General features: G+C 41.3%; 2 protein-coding genes across 2 annotated transcripts in view; one reads left to right on the top strand and one right to left on the bottom strand.

The window, feature by feature from the left end:
* Nucleotides 1-18,827, bottom strand: part of LOC121277930 (glutamate receptor ionotropic, kainate 2-like) — a 538,995-nt gene that overhangs the window by 482,703 nt on the left and 37,465 nt on the right. The gene's annotated exons all lie outside the window — the stretch shown is intronic.
* On the top strand, nt 10,143-10,495 carry LOC121277931 (COP9 signalosome complex subunit 9-like). Its single transcript, XM_041187801.1, has one exon. The coding sequence runs from the start codon at nt 10,170-10,172 to the stop codon at nt 10,341-10,343; it is 174 nt and encodes a 57-aa protein (XP_041043735.1). The 5' UTR covers nt 10,143-10,169; the 3' UTR covers nt 10,344-10,495.

Raw genomic sequence — 18,827 nt, forward strand, 5'->3', positions numbered from 1 at the left:
GGTGCTCCATGCCATGAGACACCCCAGAAATGAGCAAGGAACGAGCAGTCAATCAGCGCGGGATGGAGCTCCTCCCCCTCTTTAATTTTAATCACATTTCTGAAATTATGTCCTTAAAGAAGTGAAGAAAGAAGACAGAGCTATTTTAGGCAGCAAAGGAATGAAGGGTTTGCATCTAAGGTCACTTGTTTTATTGTTCAGGTAATTTGTGAGCTAGCCCCAGTACAATAACTGTGGCGTGCACTGAATGCTAGTGCTTGGGAGTGACTTTGGGCAAAGGAAATAAAAATCAGGAGAGATGTAAAACCGGTGGTAGGATTGCTATCACCATTTTGCTCTATCATCCAAATGTTAAATTTATCCCTCTTGTCTCTGTAAGTTCAAGTGTTCATGCTACCTCAACTGATCGGATACAAAGCAGGTTGAAAGTTCCCGATTCTTTCAAAATAGCTTTGGTCTTCTTTCTTCACACATTTCAGAAATGTGATTAGAATTAAAGAGGGGGAGGCTCTCTTCCTGAAAAGTATTTTTTTTTAATTATTTGAACAGGGATCCGAGTTGTATGTGACTTGTTCCACAACAATGTCCACAGACAAATGGCATGATGATGCAGTTCATGCACAATTTATGTGATCGCATTGTGCACCAATAAACAATGGCTCACATTACCATGACAATGCCGGACCTTAGATATTGTCAAACTATCCGGGAAGTCTAGTGAAAAGTTTAAAACCGCGTTGAACTCAGTTTTCATATTGCAGTTTTCATATACCCTACATCCAAAACATTTTTTTCACTTCTTTCTACAGATAAAAATATCAGAGCAGAGTTCTCTGACGTATCACCATCAATCATTTCAATCGATCATAATACAACTTTGCAAGGCTGCAAATGTGTCACATTCTTAGAAACCAGATGACATTCAAACACAAATGTCTTAAGCAGCTTACTTCGAATTTTAACACACTTCACTAAGGATTTATTGGCGTTTATCCAGGTTATGTTTAATATCCATGAAGCTGGCATCATAAATTAGGTTTGCAAACCCTGTCGCTGCAGATAAGCAGGCAGGGAATTGTAAAGAAAATAAAGTCAATTAATGAAAACAGAGTTTTCCAAATTAGGGGAGCTTGAGGAGGTTATCATAAGGAATTGCCAGGGGAACAAGTTGGCCGAGAGTTTGAGTGGTCTTTCAATCTTCCGTTTACATGTGGCCACTTGTTTTTTTCTCATCACAGAGATCATCTAAACCAGCAGGGAAGCATGGAAATGATCCACATAAAGAGATGGTGCAGTGAAGTGTAGGGTCAGTAAATGGACTGCAGAGTGAGGGACTGGGTAGTTACAGTTCTCAGCAGCCAGCACTGTTAGGTATTCCACTCAGACTCAGTTAAAATGCATTCGAATACTCATTTGGGACCTGAAGCATGATCAGAATTTGCTTTCAATGTTTGTTTAAATGTGGGTAAGTAAATATTTAATTTCTACATTTCATTTCTGATTAGTGTTTTACATAAGAACATAAGAAATAGGCTCAGGAGTTGGTCATTCTGTCCTTGCAGACAACTCCGCCTTTCAGTGAGATCATGGCTGATCTTCTACATTAACTTCACTTTCCTCATATCCCTAAGGCAACCTTTGCTAAATTAGAATCTGCTTGTAATTATGGACAGGGTAATCAGTATTTGTGGAAATAAGTCGAGACTTCAAACTAACACAAAAACAAATATTCCGGATTGATGGAAATCCAAAATAAAACTAGAAAATGCTGGAAACCCTCAGCAGGTCTGACAGCATCTGCGGAGAAACACCCCAGGTCAGGTTCTGTTGAAAGGTCACAGACCTGAAACATCTTTCTCGCCACAGATACTTCCACACCCACCCAAAAATTTATACTTGTAGTTATTTTTTTGGAAACTCAATATTTTCTTTACCCTTGCTGAACCATGATTCCGTGAATATGGAAAGTTTGCAGAACTGTATTTTGTTTGTTTGGCTATTGTGTGTCGGGTGGAGGGGCGGAGGGGGAGGGGTGCATTCCTAATTTTGTTGCAGCAAATTCCTGAAAAGCAAGAACAAAAGTGTTTAAGCCAGTGATTACTTTTGATTTGCTCATTTAATGCATCACCTTCAGCAATAAAGCGAACAGATTAGTCTACAAAACAATTTAGAATCAAATCTAACATAAAAAGCATCTAAATTTAACATTGCTGTGCCCATTTAATGGGCCTAAAACAGAACTAACAATAACCGATCTAGCTGAGCAGAGGTTCATGCCAGATCTGCATAGGAGTTCAGGCCACTGGTAAATTGGTCACAGTCTGTGACCAATAGAAATGACTGAATAGAGATGACTGAATGGTTCTTGACAGACCAAGGAAGCTGATACTAGCACCATTGTTACTTTAAAACAGCATTACATATCATGGAACAGGGTTTCTGAGTCGCTCCAGCAAAATGTTCATGGCATTCATTACATTCATTCATTCCATACTTATGGGAAATTTACAAAGAAAATTATTTCACCTCTAATGGTAAAAACAAAATGGGCTGAGCAAAAATGTAGACACAGTAGACCACTTGTTCATCCTTGACAACCATCTCAGAAAGATTATATAAAGAACAGACTCTTCTACAGCAACTTCATTGACTTTCAACAAGCTTTGAATGATGATTTGAGAAACAGCTTATGGACACATTATGGACAGATTATTTTCTTCATCAAAATTTTAAAAAAAATAAAATTATTCGACGTGCCCTCATGTGACAGTGTCACATGAACTGAGGCATGTCAATGAATTTTAATAAAAACATTCATTTGATTTATAAAGCCTTCATGAAAACTCATCTCACCTGTGGATGAGGTTTCATGATAAATGCGAAGGCCACTTGGGTTCTTCGCCCGCCCGCCAACCTTAAGGTTGGATGGGCAGCCCTGTTAATTGTTTCAATTACTTTTTAATTGGCCGTATTAGGCCTTTGACAGTTCAGCGGGTGTGCAGCCGACTCCATGACCGTCAAACTGAAGATTGGAATGACGTGCGGTGACATCGGGATGCATGCCTGACGTCATTTTACGCGTCACCAAGCAGGGCCTGCCCACGCACGCCGACCAGAAGATTCAGGCCATAGGTTTAGAAGAATGAGACGTGACCTTATTGAAACATATAAGATTCTTAAAGGGATTGACAGGGTAGATGCTGAGAGGTTGTTTCCCCTTGTGAGGGAGTCTAGGACCCGAGAGTATAATTTCAGAGTAAGGGGTCGCCCATTTAAGACAGAGCTGAGGAGGAATTTCTTCTCTCAGAGGGTAGTCAATCTGTGGAATTCTTTACCACAGAGGGCTGTAGAGGCTGGGTCATTAAGTATATTCAAGGCTGAGATAGACAGATTTTTAATCAGTAGGGGAATCAATGGTTATGGGGAAAAGGCAGGGAAGTGGAGTTGAGGATTATGAGGTCAGCCATGATCTCATTGAATTGTGGCGCAGACTCAATGGGCTGAAATGCCTACTTCTGCTCCTATGTCTTATCATCTTATGGTCAAATCATAAAATCAAATAAATTTACAACAGAGGAAGAGCCCATTCATCCTTTCATGCCCAGACGTTAATGAGGAGATCTTTTCAGGGTCAACTGGGCAGAGTGTGCCTTTTTCGCCTCAGTGACTAGATTGATGCCAAGTAGTTTGTCTGGGTTTATTCTTATTTAGCTTTTCCGTTGAAGTTTGATACAACTAAGTGGTTTGCTAGGTCATTTCAGAGAATGGTTAAGGGGCAACCACATTGCTGAGGGTCTGTGGTACCTAAAAGCATCCTGGCAGTAGTACTGAAGACTTGTGTTCCACAACAAGCCGTTCCTCTAACCAAGCTGCTCCAGTGCAGCTACAACATACCTACAAGTGGTAGAGATATCAGTGGGGGCGCATTTTGCAGGTAGTGATCATAACTCTGTTAGATTCAAGGTTGTTATGGAAAAGGACAAAGATAGGCCAGAAATCAGAGTTCTAAACTGGGGGAAGGCCGATTTTAATAAGGTTAGATATGATTTGGCCAGAGTGGACTGGGAACAGCTACTTTTAGGTAAATCTGCAGTGAAACTCATTTAAGAAAGAAATAGGGCAAGTACAGGGCCAACATATTCCAATAAAGATAAAGGGTGGGACCAACAAATCCAGGGAACACTGGCTGTCAAGGGATATACAAGATTGGATAAAGAGAAAAAGGGAGGCTTATGGCAGATACCGTGGGCTCAAACAGAGGAAGTCCTAGAGGAGTACAGAATGTATAGGGGGGAACTTAAAAAGGAAATTAGGAGAGCAAAAATGGGGCATGAAAAGACATTGGCAGGTAAAATAAAGAAAAATCCAAAGTTATTTTACAAATGCATTAAGGGCAGAATCTTCTGTTCGCCCCCCCCCCCCCCACTCACCGACGTGTAAAATGACGCGGTGATGTCAGCCAAATCGGCTGCGTGCCTGCCTATTAAGGCCATTAAAAAAGTAATTAACATGACTAATGGACCTGCCCGTCCAACCTTAAGGTCTCCTGAAAACACATGAAACCTCATCCACGGGCAAGATGAGGTTTCATGAGGGTATTAAAATTTTTATAAAATGTTTAAAATAAAAGAAATCGACATGCCCCAGCTCATGTGACAATGGCACATGAGTGAACACGTCAAGTATTTTTTTCCCCTTCTTTATTGAAATTTTCAAACCTGAGCCGATCTCCCTGAGGCAGCACTTTGCCTTGGGAGATCTGTGCGTTCTTCCACATGCATGCACGAAAGAGTGCACTACCGGCTCAGGGAAAACCCCCCCACACCCCCCCCCCCCTCCCACCGCCTGCACAGGGAGCGCATAGCGCTTCCTGGCAGACATCATGATGGGCGGGCCTTAATTGGCCCGCCCATGCAAAATGGCAGCACGCCCCCAACTGGGGGCACCTATCAGGAGCCCGCCCTCTTGCGCCTGCTCCCGCACAACCCCCCCGACAGGGGGAAGATCCTGCTGTAAGAATAAGAGGATAACTAGGGAAAGTATGGCCCATTAAGGACCACAGTGGTAATTTGTGTGTGGAGCTAGAAGACGTAGGTAGGGTTCTAAATGAATACTTTGTGTCAGTGTTCACAAGTGAGAGGGATGACATGGATATGGAAATCAGGCAGAAGGATTGTGATAAGAAATTAGCATAGAAAGAGAGGAGGTTCTAAGTGGTCTGGCAGGCTTAAAAGTAGATAAGTCTCCAGGCCCAGATGTAATGTATCCCAGGCTGTTGAGTGAGGCAAGGGAGGAGATAGCAGGGGCACTGGCAATAATTTTCAATACCTCTCTGGCCACAGGAGAGGTGCCAGAGGACTGAGGACAGCCAATGTGTTACCGTTATTCAAGAAGGAAGGAAGGGACAAACCAGGGAACTACAGGCCAAACAGTGTAACCTCAGTAGTGGGGAAACTATTGAAAGCAATTCTGAGGGACAGAATTAATCTACACTTGGAGAGGCAGGGATTAATCAAGGACAGTCAGTATGGGTTTGTTGTTGAGGTCATGTTTGACCAATTTGATTGAATTTTTGAAGAGGTGACCAGGTATGTAGATGAGGGCAATGCACTTGACATAGTCTACTTGGACTTCAGCAAGGCTTTTGATAAGGTCCCGCATGGGAGACTGATAACAAAGGTAAGAGCCCATGGGATCCAAGGCAATTTGGCAAATTGGATCCAGAATTGGCTGAGTGGTAGGAAGCAAAGGGTGATGGTCGAGGGGTGTTTTTGTGACTGGATGCCTGTGGGTTTCCACAGGGTCGGTATTGGGTCCCTTGCTGTTTGTGATATATATAAAAGATTTAAACTTGTATGTAGGAGGGTTGATCAGTAAGTTTGTGGACGACACGAAAATTGGGGGGGTGGCAAATAGTGAGGAGGATAGCCTTAGATTACAGGAGGATATAGGCAAGCTACTCTAATGGACTGATCAGTGGCAAATGGAATTTAATCTGGATAAGTGTGAGGTGATGCACTTGGGCAGGACAAACAAGGCACAGGAATACATGATGAATGGTAGGACCCTAGGAAGTACCAAGGATCAGAGGGACCTTGGTGTGCATGTCCACCAGTCCCCTTAAGGTAGCCAGACAGGTAGATGAGGTGGTTAAGAAGGCTTGTGGGATACTTGCCTTTATTAGCCGAGGCATAGAATATAAGAGCAGGGAGGTTATGCTGGAACTGTATAAAACACTGGTTAGGCCACAGCTAGAGTATCGTGTGCAGTTCTGGATTCCGCATTATAGGAAGGATGTGATTACACACGAGAGAGTGCAGAGGAGATTTACCAAGATGTTGCCTGGGCTGGAGAGTTTTAGTTATGAGGAGAGATTGAATAGACTGGTGTTATTTTCCCTGGAGGAGAGGAGATTGAGGGAGGACATGATTGAGGTGTATAAAATTATGAGGGCCATAAATAGGGTAGACAGGAAGGAACTTTTCCCCTTGGTGGAGGGATCAATAACTGGGGGGAATAAACTTAAGGTAAGTGGCAGGAGGTTTAGAGGGGATGCGTGGAAGAATTTTTTCACCCAGAGGGTGGTGGGAATCTGGAACTCACTACCCGAAAGGGTGGTAGAGGCAGAAAATCTCATAACATTTAAGAAGCATTTGGATGTGCATGCGATGCCATGGCATACACGACTATGGGCCGAGCGCTGGAAAATGAGATTAGAATAGTTAGTTACTTGTTTGACTGGCACAGACTCGATGGGCCGAAAGGCCTTTTTCTCTGCTGTAGACCTCTATGACTCTATGACTCTCTACCATTACATGGAAAATTGTCTAGGTATGTCATGTACACAAAAAGCAAGACATCCAATGTGACCAATTAACACCCCACCAGTCTATCCTCAGTCATCAGCAAAGTGCTGGAAGGTGTTGCTAACAGTAATATCTAGTGGCACTTTCACAGCAATAACCCATTCACCAATGCTCAGTTAGTCAAACTAACCATCCCACTATTAGCTTTTCCTGTCACACAATTTGAGGAACGGTTAAACTGGAGATGGGCACGTCATTCTTGTACAAGTAAACTTTAAACTGCACAACATCCCTTCAAATCATCAGAGAGGGAGATGATTGGATTTTCAGTTTTACCGCCATATAGTCTAGATTAAATACCACATTCAATTAATCCACATATATTTTAGTGACTCAAGTGTATCCAAGGGATTTCATTGTGAGAGCTTATCATTGCTTTGAAAGTTAACAATTTAATGAAAATGAAAACAAATTAAAATTGGCGATGCCTTACATTTGAAGAAACAAGGGAAAATGCAAATTGAGGCAGGATCTACATGCCCTTTAAATCTCTCAGAAGGAGCATGGTGAAGACATTTCATTTCACCACTATTTAACAGGCCATGCACGTCACTTTTTGAATCTGTGCTTTCCTGTTGGTGCCCATTAGGAGTATATGTCCAAACCCTGGCACATAAGTTTTCATCATAAGTCATTATATAATAAATGGCATCATCACAATCAACTACTTAGCTAAGCAGATATTAATTTCTCTCACACTAATGTTACTGGACATGAATCTGTAAAATGTGCCAATTCCTTGGAACAATGCTTCAATGTTATAATGAAAAATAGGGCAATTTTATGTTTGAGCTCAATGAAAGAATACAAAACAGTAACAAAGAAATAAAGCAGGGATTGCAATCTTATGAACACAAATCCTCCATCAATCATTTTAATGAAGATATAATCCATAGATTACCACCTTGGTTCAAACACTAGCAAAGCAATTTCATACAAACATGTTAATGCATTCATCATTAATACAACAATGTTACTCCAAACTATTGCTATCATGTAAGCAATACATTCATTCAATTCCCAATGCAAACTCAGAATTTTTTATAACCTGCATATTTTTAAATCTACTAATTAATATTTAACTCTAAAAATGTCAGCAACAGATGCTTTGCTAGGAATCTTATACAGTTGGTGTGAGTCTTTGATTTGGAGGTTATATTCTAACTTGAATCTAACTCCAGATAGTCCTGGTGAATGATTTTGGGATTAACACCCAGTGGAACACTTTCATCTGAAGAGTGCATATGGCTCCACCCCTCATCGTATGAGTTATGAGAGCACATAAAGGTCTCGCAATATATAGCATTATACTAAGCAATAAGGTGGATAAAGACAGTTACAACTATGAACGGACCATAAATGTTGCAGCCGATCAGCCTATAAATCCCGTCACTGCTTCATATTATTCTCAAATGAAACAATGTAAACACACAGCAACAACATCTACTGCAGTTGATAGATGCTATATAAATCACCAGTTATTACTGTGCTTTTAATCTCAAGTATATGTGAACAGCTTGCTAACACTATATATAGTGATTAGAGTATTGACAGAACCTCAGCCAAACTCTTTTTTTTGCCATTTTTCTAAAGTGTGGTCATTTCTGATTGCAAAAGAAATGCTATTCTGAGTTGAGGCCTGTACGATGCTGCTTGGAGACAATACCTGCCACTGATGAACACAGCTTAACCATGTATTTTATTGACATGTTTTAGGAACCTTAAACAATGTATTTTGTTTTTGGTGCTAGAACTGTACAAACCTCAGAATTTTAATTCCCCTTCAGCAAAAACACTTTAATGTTTTGTGTTAGACTTTTCACAGGAAACTGGCTGCAAAGTGTTATAACTTGATGTCCACAGATCACATTCTCTATTCACACAGAGCCCAATGCTAAATTTGGCTCAGACCTCAAGCCAGCAAGGATCAGTGCACAGAGCAATTCCACCAATCCCCGCATCCCCTACATTTCTTAATTCAAAACTGTTTTTATCCTAATAGTGTACAACAGTGTGCTCACTTACTGAAGATACACTGACCCTCTTCCCCCCATCCTTTTTAATTGATCATAGGCAAGACTCCCGGGGACCATTTAAGACTCAAAAGTTGGCAAAAATGTTGCCACTACAAAATGTAATGTGAGGCTCAATGTAACTGCAACATGGAAAGGTTTAGTTGATATCTAGCAGTGCTAATAATAAAAAACAATTGCCATAACATAGGAACATAAGAAATAGGAGCAGGATTAGGCCATTGCACCTTCCCCCATTCCCCCTTCCCCTCCCGCCCAAGTCTGTTCCACCAGTCAATAAGATCATGGCTGATCAGATCGTGGCTTCACCTCCACTTTTCCTGTTGCACCCAAAACTGTTGATTCCCTTGTAGGCCAATATCTATCTAACTCAGTCTTAAATAACTTCAATGATCCATCCCCCACTGCCCTCTGGGGCAAAGAATTCCAAAGATTAATGACCTTCCGAGAGAAGAAATGCCCCTTCATCTCCGTCTTAAAAGGGAAACCCCTGAAATCAATTAAAAATCACTGAACTGACATGAACTTCCAGTTTTTAAGCTATTATTCTCAAAAAGACACTTGAAATGTTACAACTTGTTCAATGAGGTTTAACTTTTTTTAAGTCATACTTGATGATAAGTAGCTTCTCTGGCACTGATAAACTAATCTCATATTTGTAGAATGTAAAATTTCTCAATTCAATGATTTTTAAAAATCGATGAAGTTTTAAAGTTTGAATATATTTCAGCCTCTACCTTAATCCCATCTGTATCTATCAATATTCAGTTCGCTTTAAAGTGAATGATAAAGCGTGTTTGTTACTTCCTTGTTAGCTGATTGGCTGCAAAATGTACCTGATCTCATCACTGCTGCTAGCCATCAGAATAAACATTTCATGGAGAAACGTGAAATCCATGCCACAGGACTCGCTAGATCTTTGCGGGCAGAGGCAAGTGCCACCACTTTACCAGGTCATTAAGTACATCAGAGACAAATGCAATATGGTGCAGAAATAAGCTTGACCTAAATAGCCAAGTGGTTATGGTACTGGGTTTGTAACCCCAAGATCAAGAGTTCAAATCTCACAATGGCAAAACTATGAAACAATGTAACTTCATCGGAAACAGGTTTACTCAAAAGAGTATCAAGAGTTCAAATCTCACAATGGCAAGCTATGAAAAAACAATGTAACAGATGGAAACGGGTTTGTACTCAAAAAAGTTACATTTTTTTTTGAGTCCAGGACTCGGAGACAGGCGACGGTCTGGGACAGAAAATTCCAGTCACAATGAAGCCGGCGGTGGACGAAATGTTCCCGGAGGACGCGGGGCCGTACGTGGATCCGGACGAGGCAGGAGGAAGTTCAGGACTTCTAAGGGATCTAGCAGCTAATGAAAAAGCAGTCCATGCAGATTTCTTTAATGATTTTGAAGACCTCTATGATGATGACGATATTCAGTGATTTGTTCTCCAAGCTTCACCATCTGAACCACTGTACATTTTCAAACGAGGAGGAGGAAAAGAATGGTTGACACCTTGGAAGGACTGCTGCTAATGCTCTATGGGCAAATGTGCAAAGCAGGGCATTTTTGAGAAGGAGTCCATATTTTACAAACATGCATAGACCTATGTATGGTCGTCATGCTAATTTTTTGTCCTTTTAAAATTATCAAGAGTTCAAATCTCACAATGGCAAACTATGAAACAATGTAACTTCATCTGAAACAGATGGTGCAGAAATAACAAAGAAAATGTTCATATTCAGCAACAAAATTGAAAGGGGTAAGCTTTTTGGGTCACCAGAATCAAAACCTTTTCTGGGGAAAAGCAGTGTGCTGATAACAATGTTACCACAACGCCCTATCCTGCCATTGACATGATTTATGGAAAATCACTGACTGAAACCCTTTGTGGTGGGGTACTGTGGAAGCTTTTGCTATATCCAAATCTTTGTTATAACACCTCCACTAATACACATGATACTTAGCTGTTGATATTGGCTATTTAAATCACATGTGCAGCCAAAGATTAAGGAACTTGTGCAGCTGGGCTTGTTTACTGTGAGAATAAAATGCGTGCCTTTCACAGACAAATCTGTTTGAACGTAAACAGATTTAAGGCTTTCTACTGCCTAAAACAACTGCAAAAATAAACTCTACTGATAATCCATGTCAAAGGGATTTGCTTTCTGTTTGTACTGTATTTTTCCAGATATAATCTTATAAATTTACAAGAAGGAGTTGATGGTAAGAAATATATTTCAGCATTTTTTTATATAAAGGTTAAATACAATAACAACAGCTTGAATTTATATAGTTTATAAAAGCAGAAAATGCTGGAAAACTCAGCAGGTCTGTCTGCATCTGGGGAGAGAGAAACAGAGTTACGTTTTGAGTCCAGTATGACTTCATCAGTACATGTGCATTTATATAGTGCCTTACAAAACATTCCAAAAACAAAATAGAAACCTAGAAAAGTTGCAGCACAGTAACAGGCCATTTGGCCCATCATGTCTGTGCCAGCCAGAAAAGAGTTATCCAGCCGAATCACACTTTCCAGCTTTTGGTCTGCACCCCTGTAGATTACAGCACTTCAGATGACATACCCAAGTATCCAAGGCAGTTCCTGGAAGCATTATCAAACAAAATTTGATACTGAACCAAACAAGGAATAAGACAGATGACCAAAAGCTTAGTTAAAAAGGAAGGTTTTAAGGAGCACCTAAAAAGAGGAGAAAGTGATAGAGAGATGGGATTATTTGGTGAGGGAATTCCAGAATTTAAGGTCAAGATAGCTGAAAGCTTGGTCACCAATGGAGCGATTAAAAGGAGCAAGAGGTCTCTCTCCTTTTCTTAACTGTCTATTTTCATAATGGGACATCACTTTTGTGTGACTTGGGCAGCCCATACGCACATGAGCGCAGTGAACGACGTGGGACCAATCCTATCATATATGCGCCACGGCAGCTCTTCACTCTTATACAAGCCTAACAAACGTTTTTTGTAACTTGCTTTCGAGCAGGATTGTGCAGTCATGCTTGGCGGCTGGTGAATGTGCCTTTTGATAGATTAATGTGAGCACGCATACTGCAGGACACCCACTGACTTGCCTGACTTTCACATGAAGTGCAAATGTCTGGTGGCATTGTGAAGCCTCAAGGTCAACCCAAAAAAACATATTTTCAAGCCTGACAAAGGAGCTGGAATAGTCATCCTCAGCAAGTGCGACTATATTGACAAAATGCGCGATGTTCTTAATGACAGGTTCAAATGCGTATCCATTGGACCTGCCGCTAAGTATGACCGCACAATCCTGCTCAAAACAGAAACGTGTGTTAGACTAGTGTGAGAGTAACTAGCTGCCTTGGGGCATATATGATAAGGTTCACCCTCATGGTTCACTGCACCCACGTATGTACAGGCTGCCCATGAAACACAAAAGCGATGTCCAATTATGCCCTATCATATCTCCAAACAGCTCTGCACATGAGTAAGCCAAATGGTTGAGTAAGTTAAAACAACCAGCTCTGAGTGAGTTTTCCACATATATGGTGAAGGATTCCTAGGCCTCAGGTTCTATGCTCAGGGCCTCCCTCACATTCAGGTTCTGAACTGTCCTTCGTTGACTGTTTTTTTGCCCCCATCAAAATTTTGGGCAGGGGCAAAAGGAGTGGAACCCTCCAAATCTGGGTTCCAAGTCAAATTCCTGCCTCCCTAGAGCCCCATGTAAGTTGCACCCTCCAATACTCAAGCATATTTGGGCCCAAAGCCCGTTTCCCTCTCTCACATCAACATTAATCTTCCATGAAAATGACATGCGAGATCATGTGCTACATATCCACTTTAGTGGGGATGTTAACTTAGGTTTTTTAAATTAATATTCATACAATATAAAGAGAAAGCCTTGGCTCCATAATTTATCATCATAATTATACAAGAAATCTTAATTTGGCCACTGGAACAATTATTGCCACTTTTTTCATTATTATCGTCAAGAATTTGCTGCAAAGGAGCATCTCATTCTGAGCATCAAGGGCTGGATGTTACTGTCGGCGAGCCGGCCCCGCTCCTGCTCGTTGACGCATAAAATGATGTACGGTGACGTTGAGCGGAACTCCCAATGTCATCCCGCCCCATTTAAATTTTCAAGAAGGTGGGGGCGCAGCGAAATCAGCTGCGAGCGGGCCAACCTGTCAACGGCCAATTGAGGCCATTAACACAAAAACAAAAATAGCTGGAAAAACTCAGCAAGTCTGACAGCATCTGCAGAGAGGAACACAGTTAACGTTTCGAGTCCATATGACTCTTCTTCAGAACGGAGGCCATTGACAGATCAATTAAAGTAATTAGTGGACCTGTCCGTCCAACCTTAAGGTTGGCAGGCCGGCCAAGAGCCCCGGCGGGAACTGGAAAAAACATGAAACCCCATCCATGGGCGGGATGAGGTTTCTTGTAGGGTTTTAAAAATTTTAATAAAGTTTTTTTGGAAATTACGAACATGTCCCAACTCACGTGACGTTGCGCGAAAGAGCACACTCTCGACTTTAGAGGCAGAATTTTCTGCCTGTCGGGCGGGCGGACCCGACCCAATCTCCGGCAGGCAGGGAGCCAATCTCCGCCAAAGAAGCGAAACCCGCCACCATTTTACGTGGGCGGGCCAATTAAGGCCCACCCAGCGTGACATCCGGCGAGAAGCGCTACATGCTCCCTGTGCAGGCAGTGGGGGGGGTTCCCCAAAAGCTAGAGTGCGTTCTTTCACGCATGTGCACATCTCCCTCAGGCTAAGTGCTGCCTCAGGGAGATCACTTACACTTCTAAAAATATTAAAAATAGATAAAAAAAAGTTCCCTAACATGTCCGCCTCATGTGACACTGTCATGATCATAATTTACATAATAAGTTTATTAAACTTTTTAAAACCCTGCATGAAACCTCATCCCGCTAGTGGATGAGGTTTTATGTTTTTTCTATTGCCCGCCGGGGCTCCTGGCCTGCCCACCAACCTTAAGGTTGGACGGGCAGGTCCTTTAATTGTTTAAATGATCCTGTCAATGACCTCAATTGGCCATTGACAGGTCGGCGGGCTCACAGCTGATTTTGCTGTGCTCCCACCTTCCTGAAAATTTAATTGGGCCGGGATGACGTCGGGGGTTCCGCCCTACATCATCCCGCATCATTTTACGTGTCGGCGAGCAGGCCCCGCCTCCTCGCTGACGGCAAAATTCTGTCCTAGAAATCCCCTCCCGCCTGCACATGGACCGCATAGCGCTTCCATGCGGATGTCACGCTGAGCGGGCCTTAATTGGCCCACCCATGTAAAATGGCACTGCGCCTCCGATGAGGGGGCGCCGATCGCATGCATGCCCGCCCATGAACTTCCCCCCCAGAGTAGTGAAAATTCAGCCCCAAGAGTTTTTTTTTTTCCCCTCACCCTTCAACTCCATCCAATTCGCATCACAAGTTGCTGGAAATGTAAATTGGTAATGACAGGGCAAGGGCATCAGGCATCTGGCACAGTGAATGACGGGCTAATAGTTAATCCCTCCAAACAATTAAATTTAAGGATGGAGAAAGAAACAGTGAAAGACAGAGAAGGAAATAGGGAGAATTTGAGTCAAATTTAGATGGAGTGCAATTAAAAGAGGGAAAAAGAGATTGGATTCAAGGAAAGGTAAAAGAGACAAAGAAAAAGAAAAAACTAAATTTTAAAAACCTCAAGGAACAATTTATTACCTGAACGAGTGAGACTTTAGTTTGAATTGTTCCCTTCCTAGGCTGAAGAGGTTGAATTGCATTGCAGGAATATAAATTCTGTCCTTAAAAGGGTTCTAGCATTGTCAAATACCAGCCCAAACTTTCTATGGTGAGTTTAATTTATAATTATAGCACAAATCCAGCTATTTCTTGAAACTCATGAGGACCCTGATGGTGAGATCTTATTTTTGCTAGGCTAGGAACTATTTCCAATGACTGCTGTATCTGTTCCTCATCACAAATTGCTGAATTCTTTGAACTGCACCCTTAAACAGCCATTATTTTCTCAGCAAATTCTATTTGGTTGGTGTTTATAGTCTGGAAGTGACTGTACTTATGTTATCATATTAATGCTTAACACACTTGAATCCAATGAATACCTCTGCTATTAGATCTTAAACCACTTATTTAAAATAAGTCAATCGCTCCATCAAAGTATGGGAGAGCAGAATTTCATGAAAACTTGCTAACTTTACTCAGTTACGTGGGGGAGAATTTTCTCCCCGTCAGTGGGAGGAGGGGGTGGTGGATGGGAGCGGGCTTGGGCGCGGGCGGGCATGTAGCCGATTGCCGCCCGCAATCGGCTGTGGGCCGCCATTTTGCATGGGCGGGCCATTTAAGGCCCACCCAACGTGACACGCACCCAGAAGCTCTGTGTGCTCCCTGTGCAGGCGGGGGAGTAGGCTGAGTCAGGGCCTGCGCATGCGCGTGAAAGAGCACAGAAATCTCCTTGAGCCAAAGAGCTGCCTCAGGGAGATCAGTTTTACTTTTGAAAATTTTAATGAAGAAAAAAAAATATTTAAGACATGCCCCCTCATGTGAACGTGCCACACGAGGTGGGACTTGTCAATGAATTTTATTTAAAAATTTTATTAAACTTTAAAAACTTTCAGTAACCGCCTGTGGATGAGGATTCATTATAAACGTGAAGGCCGCCTAGGCTCTTCGCCTGCAGCTCAGTTAATTAGTTTAATTACTATTTAAATGGCCTTAATAGGCATTTGACAGTTCGGCGGGCACGCAGCCGACTCTAGTGCGCGCCCACCAAACTCAAGATCTCAATGACGCATGCCCAATGTCACCACATGTAAGTTTACAGATCAGCAAGCAGGCCCTGCCCTCCCCTTGCTGACCCGAAGATTCTGCCCATTGATTTTCAGGCTCAGATGTTAACTAAGGTCTTCATATTAAAAGACTATGGAAACTATTTGAGTATTAAACAGGTTTACTGCTAAATAAAAGTGCCTGCTAAATGACAAAACAATTTAACAGACATCGATTGGCAGTTCTTTCTATTTTTTGATGGACATACTTTGCAAGTACAGCAATCAAATAGTTGAGATTTTAAACAATTATATGGCAAAAATGATTATTTCATTAAATGCAGCTAATCGATAATTGTAAATGTATTTCAAAGCTCACAATGGCTAGTATTTAAAGAAGTATGACATGGTCTACAACAAATATACGTTCCCTGAAGACACAAAAAACCAACATGAAAGGTGAATCAATTGTGGCTAACAAAAGTTAAAAATTGCATTAAAGGAAGTGGATTATAAAGGTTGCCAGAAAAAGTGGTAAACCAAAGGGTTGGGAGCAATCTAGAATCCAGCAAAGAATGACCAAAAACTGATGAAGAATGGGAAAAGAGAATTCATAAGTAAACTAGCGAGAACCATAAAGGTGGGCTGTAAAAACTTCTTTAGATAGGTGGGAAGGAAAGATTAGTAAAAAGTCCATTACAGGCCGCGAAAGGACAATTTATAATGGAGAATAGAAAAGTAGCAGAGAAACTAAACAATGAATTTGTGTCTGTCTTCAGGGAGGAAGATACAGGAAATCCCCCAAAAATACTAGGGAACCATGGAACATGTGAAAATGAGGAACTGAAAGAAATTAGTATTAATAAAAAGGTAGTACTCAAAAAATTAATTGGATTGAAGGTTGATAAATCCTCTGGACCAAATGAGCTACATCCCAGAGTATTGAATAAGTTGGCAATAGAGGTAATTGATGCATTGGTAGTTATCCTTCAAAATTCTACAGATTCTGGAAAATTTCCTGCAGGCTGGAAAACACCCACTATTTAAAAAGAAAAGGAGTGGGGTGGGAAACGGAGAACCACAGACCTGTTAGTTTGACATCAGTCGTAGGGAAAATGTTAGAGTCTATTATAAAGAATGTGAAAATTGGACATGTATAAAATGATACAAATGGGCAGAGTCAACAGGAATTTATGAAAGGGAAATCATGTTTGACAAACCTGTTGGAGACTTTTGAGGATGTAACCTGTAGCAAAGATAAAGGAGAGCAGATGGATGTGGTGTATTTGGATTTTCAGAAGGCTTTCAATAAGGTCCCACATAAGAAGTTAGTAAATAAAATGAGAGCACATGGGATTGGGGGTAATATGCTGCCATGGATTGAGAATTGGTTGACAGACAGAAAACACAGAGTGGGAATAAATGGGTCATTCTCAGGATGGCAGGCTGTTATTAGTTGGGTACTCCAAGGATCAGTGCTTGGGCACTGATATTTATAATATTTATAGAATATTTATAAATTGGGTCCCAAACGTAATATTTCCAAATTTGCTGATGACACAAAACTAGGTGGGAATCGGAGTTATGAGGAGGATGCAAAGTGGTTTCAAGGGGTTTAGTCAGGCTAGGTGAATGGGCAAGAACATGGCCGATGGAATATAATGTGAATAATACAATATAGTGTGATGTTATCCACTTTGGTAGGAGAAACAGAGGTGCAGAGGTTTGTGTCTAAAGGGACCTAGATATCCTTGTCCATGAATCACTAAAAGGTTAAAATTTTTCAGGTTCAGCAAGCAATTAGGAATGCAAATGGCATGGTGTTAACCTTCAATGCAAGGGGATTTGTGTATTGCAGTAAAGATGTCATGCTGCAATTGTAGAGTCTTAGTGAGACCACACCAGGAGTATTGTGCAAAGTTTTGGTCTCCTTATCTAAGGAAGGATATATTTGCCATAGAGGGAGTGCAACAGAGGTTCACCAGACTAATCCCTGGGATGGCAGGATTGTTTTATGAAGAGAGATTGAGGAAACTAGGCCTTTATTCTCTAGAGTTTCGAAGAATGAGGGGTGATCTCATTGAAATTCTTACAGGATGTGACAGGGTAGATTTCAATGAGATGTTTCCCCTAGCTAGTGAATCTAGAATCAGGGGACACAGTCTCAGAATAAGGGGCAGGCCATTTAGGACTGAGATGGGGAGGGGAGGAATCATTGGAATTCTCTGCCAGAGAGAGCTTTGGAGGCTCAGTCATTGAGTATGTTCAGGATTAAGATCGATAAATTTCCTCATAATAAAAATGTCAAGAAATACAGGGATAGTGCAGGAAAATGGGGTTGAAGTAGAAGATCAGGCATGACCTGTTTGAATGGCAGATTGGTTTGAAGGACTGAATAGCCTATTCCTGCTCCTGTTTCTTATGTTCTTAAAGGCAAAAGTGAAACTAAGGCTGGACAGCATGACACACTTCCCTTCTAGTGATGTCATGCTGCTATACCTTGAAGGCATATTATAGCAACCACAAGTGCCTATCAAGAAGGAAGGGCTTGATCACAGTAAAAATGATACCGAAGGCAATTCTTAAATGATTCAAAAGCATTTTTATCTCTCAATAAAGCATCTCCATCTTATGTTAAATAGTGATGATATTTGAAACTTTTTTAAACACCACAGTTGCTTTTACATTTCACTAAGTACTCCTGAATTATTATTGAACATCTGGGCTTTTTCCCATAGCATTAATATGGGTTTACTTCAGCTGCACTGGTCTGTGAATAATAGGCTGAAATGAGGATAGTCAGGTCTGACATTTTCTGCAAGATACATTACCTGAGGCGACATGTCGTGAATTGCCTCAAACACTAGGATAAACTTATTTTTAAAAAATTGTCTTTATCCCGGGTGCTTTGTTTTCTGAGTTCCATATTTTACAGTGAGTTTCAATGAAGGATAATTGTTTAAGAGTCTGTCAATCATGTCAGCCTTCTGTTGCACAGACAAAACAACAAGATTTTACATTTACATAATCACCTTTAACATAGTTAAATGTCCTAAAGCATTTTTCATGTGCCTTCTCAGATGCAATTTGATACCCAATCTAATAAAGCGATATATATGTCAGCTGTCTGGGCTCTATGTTCTGGATTTC

The sequence above is a fragment of the Carcharodon carcharias genome, chromosome 5, assembly GCF_017639515.1.
Source record: "Carcharodon carcharias isolate sCarCar2 chromosome 5, sCarCar2.pri, whole genome shotgun sequence".
NCBI lineage: Eukaryota > Metazoa > Chordata > Chondrichthyes > Lamniformes > Lamnidae > Carcharodon > Carcharodon carcharias.

Excerpts from the sequence above, each read along its gene's own strand:
- LOC121277931 (XM_041187801.1), top strand. The coding sequence starts at position 10,170 with ATGAAGCCGGCGGTGGACGAAATGTTCCCGGAGGACGCGGGGCCGTAC.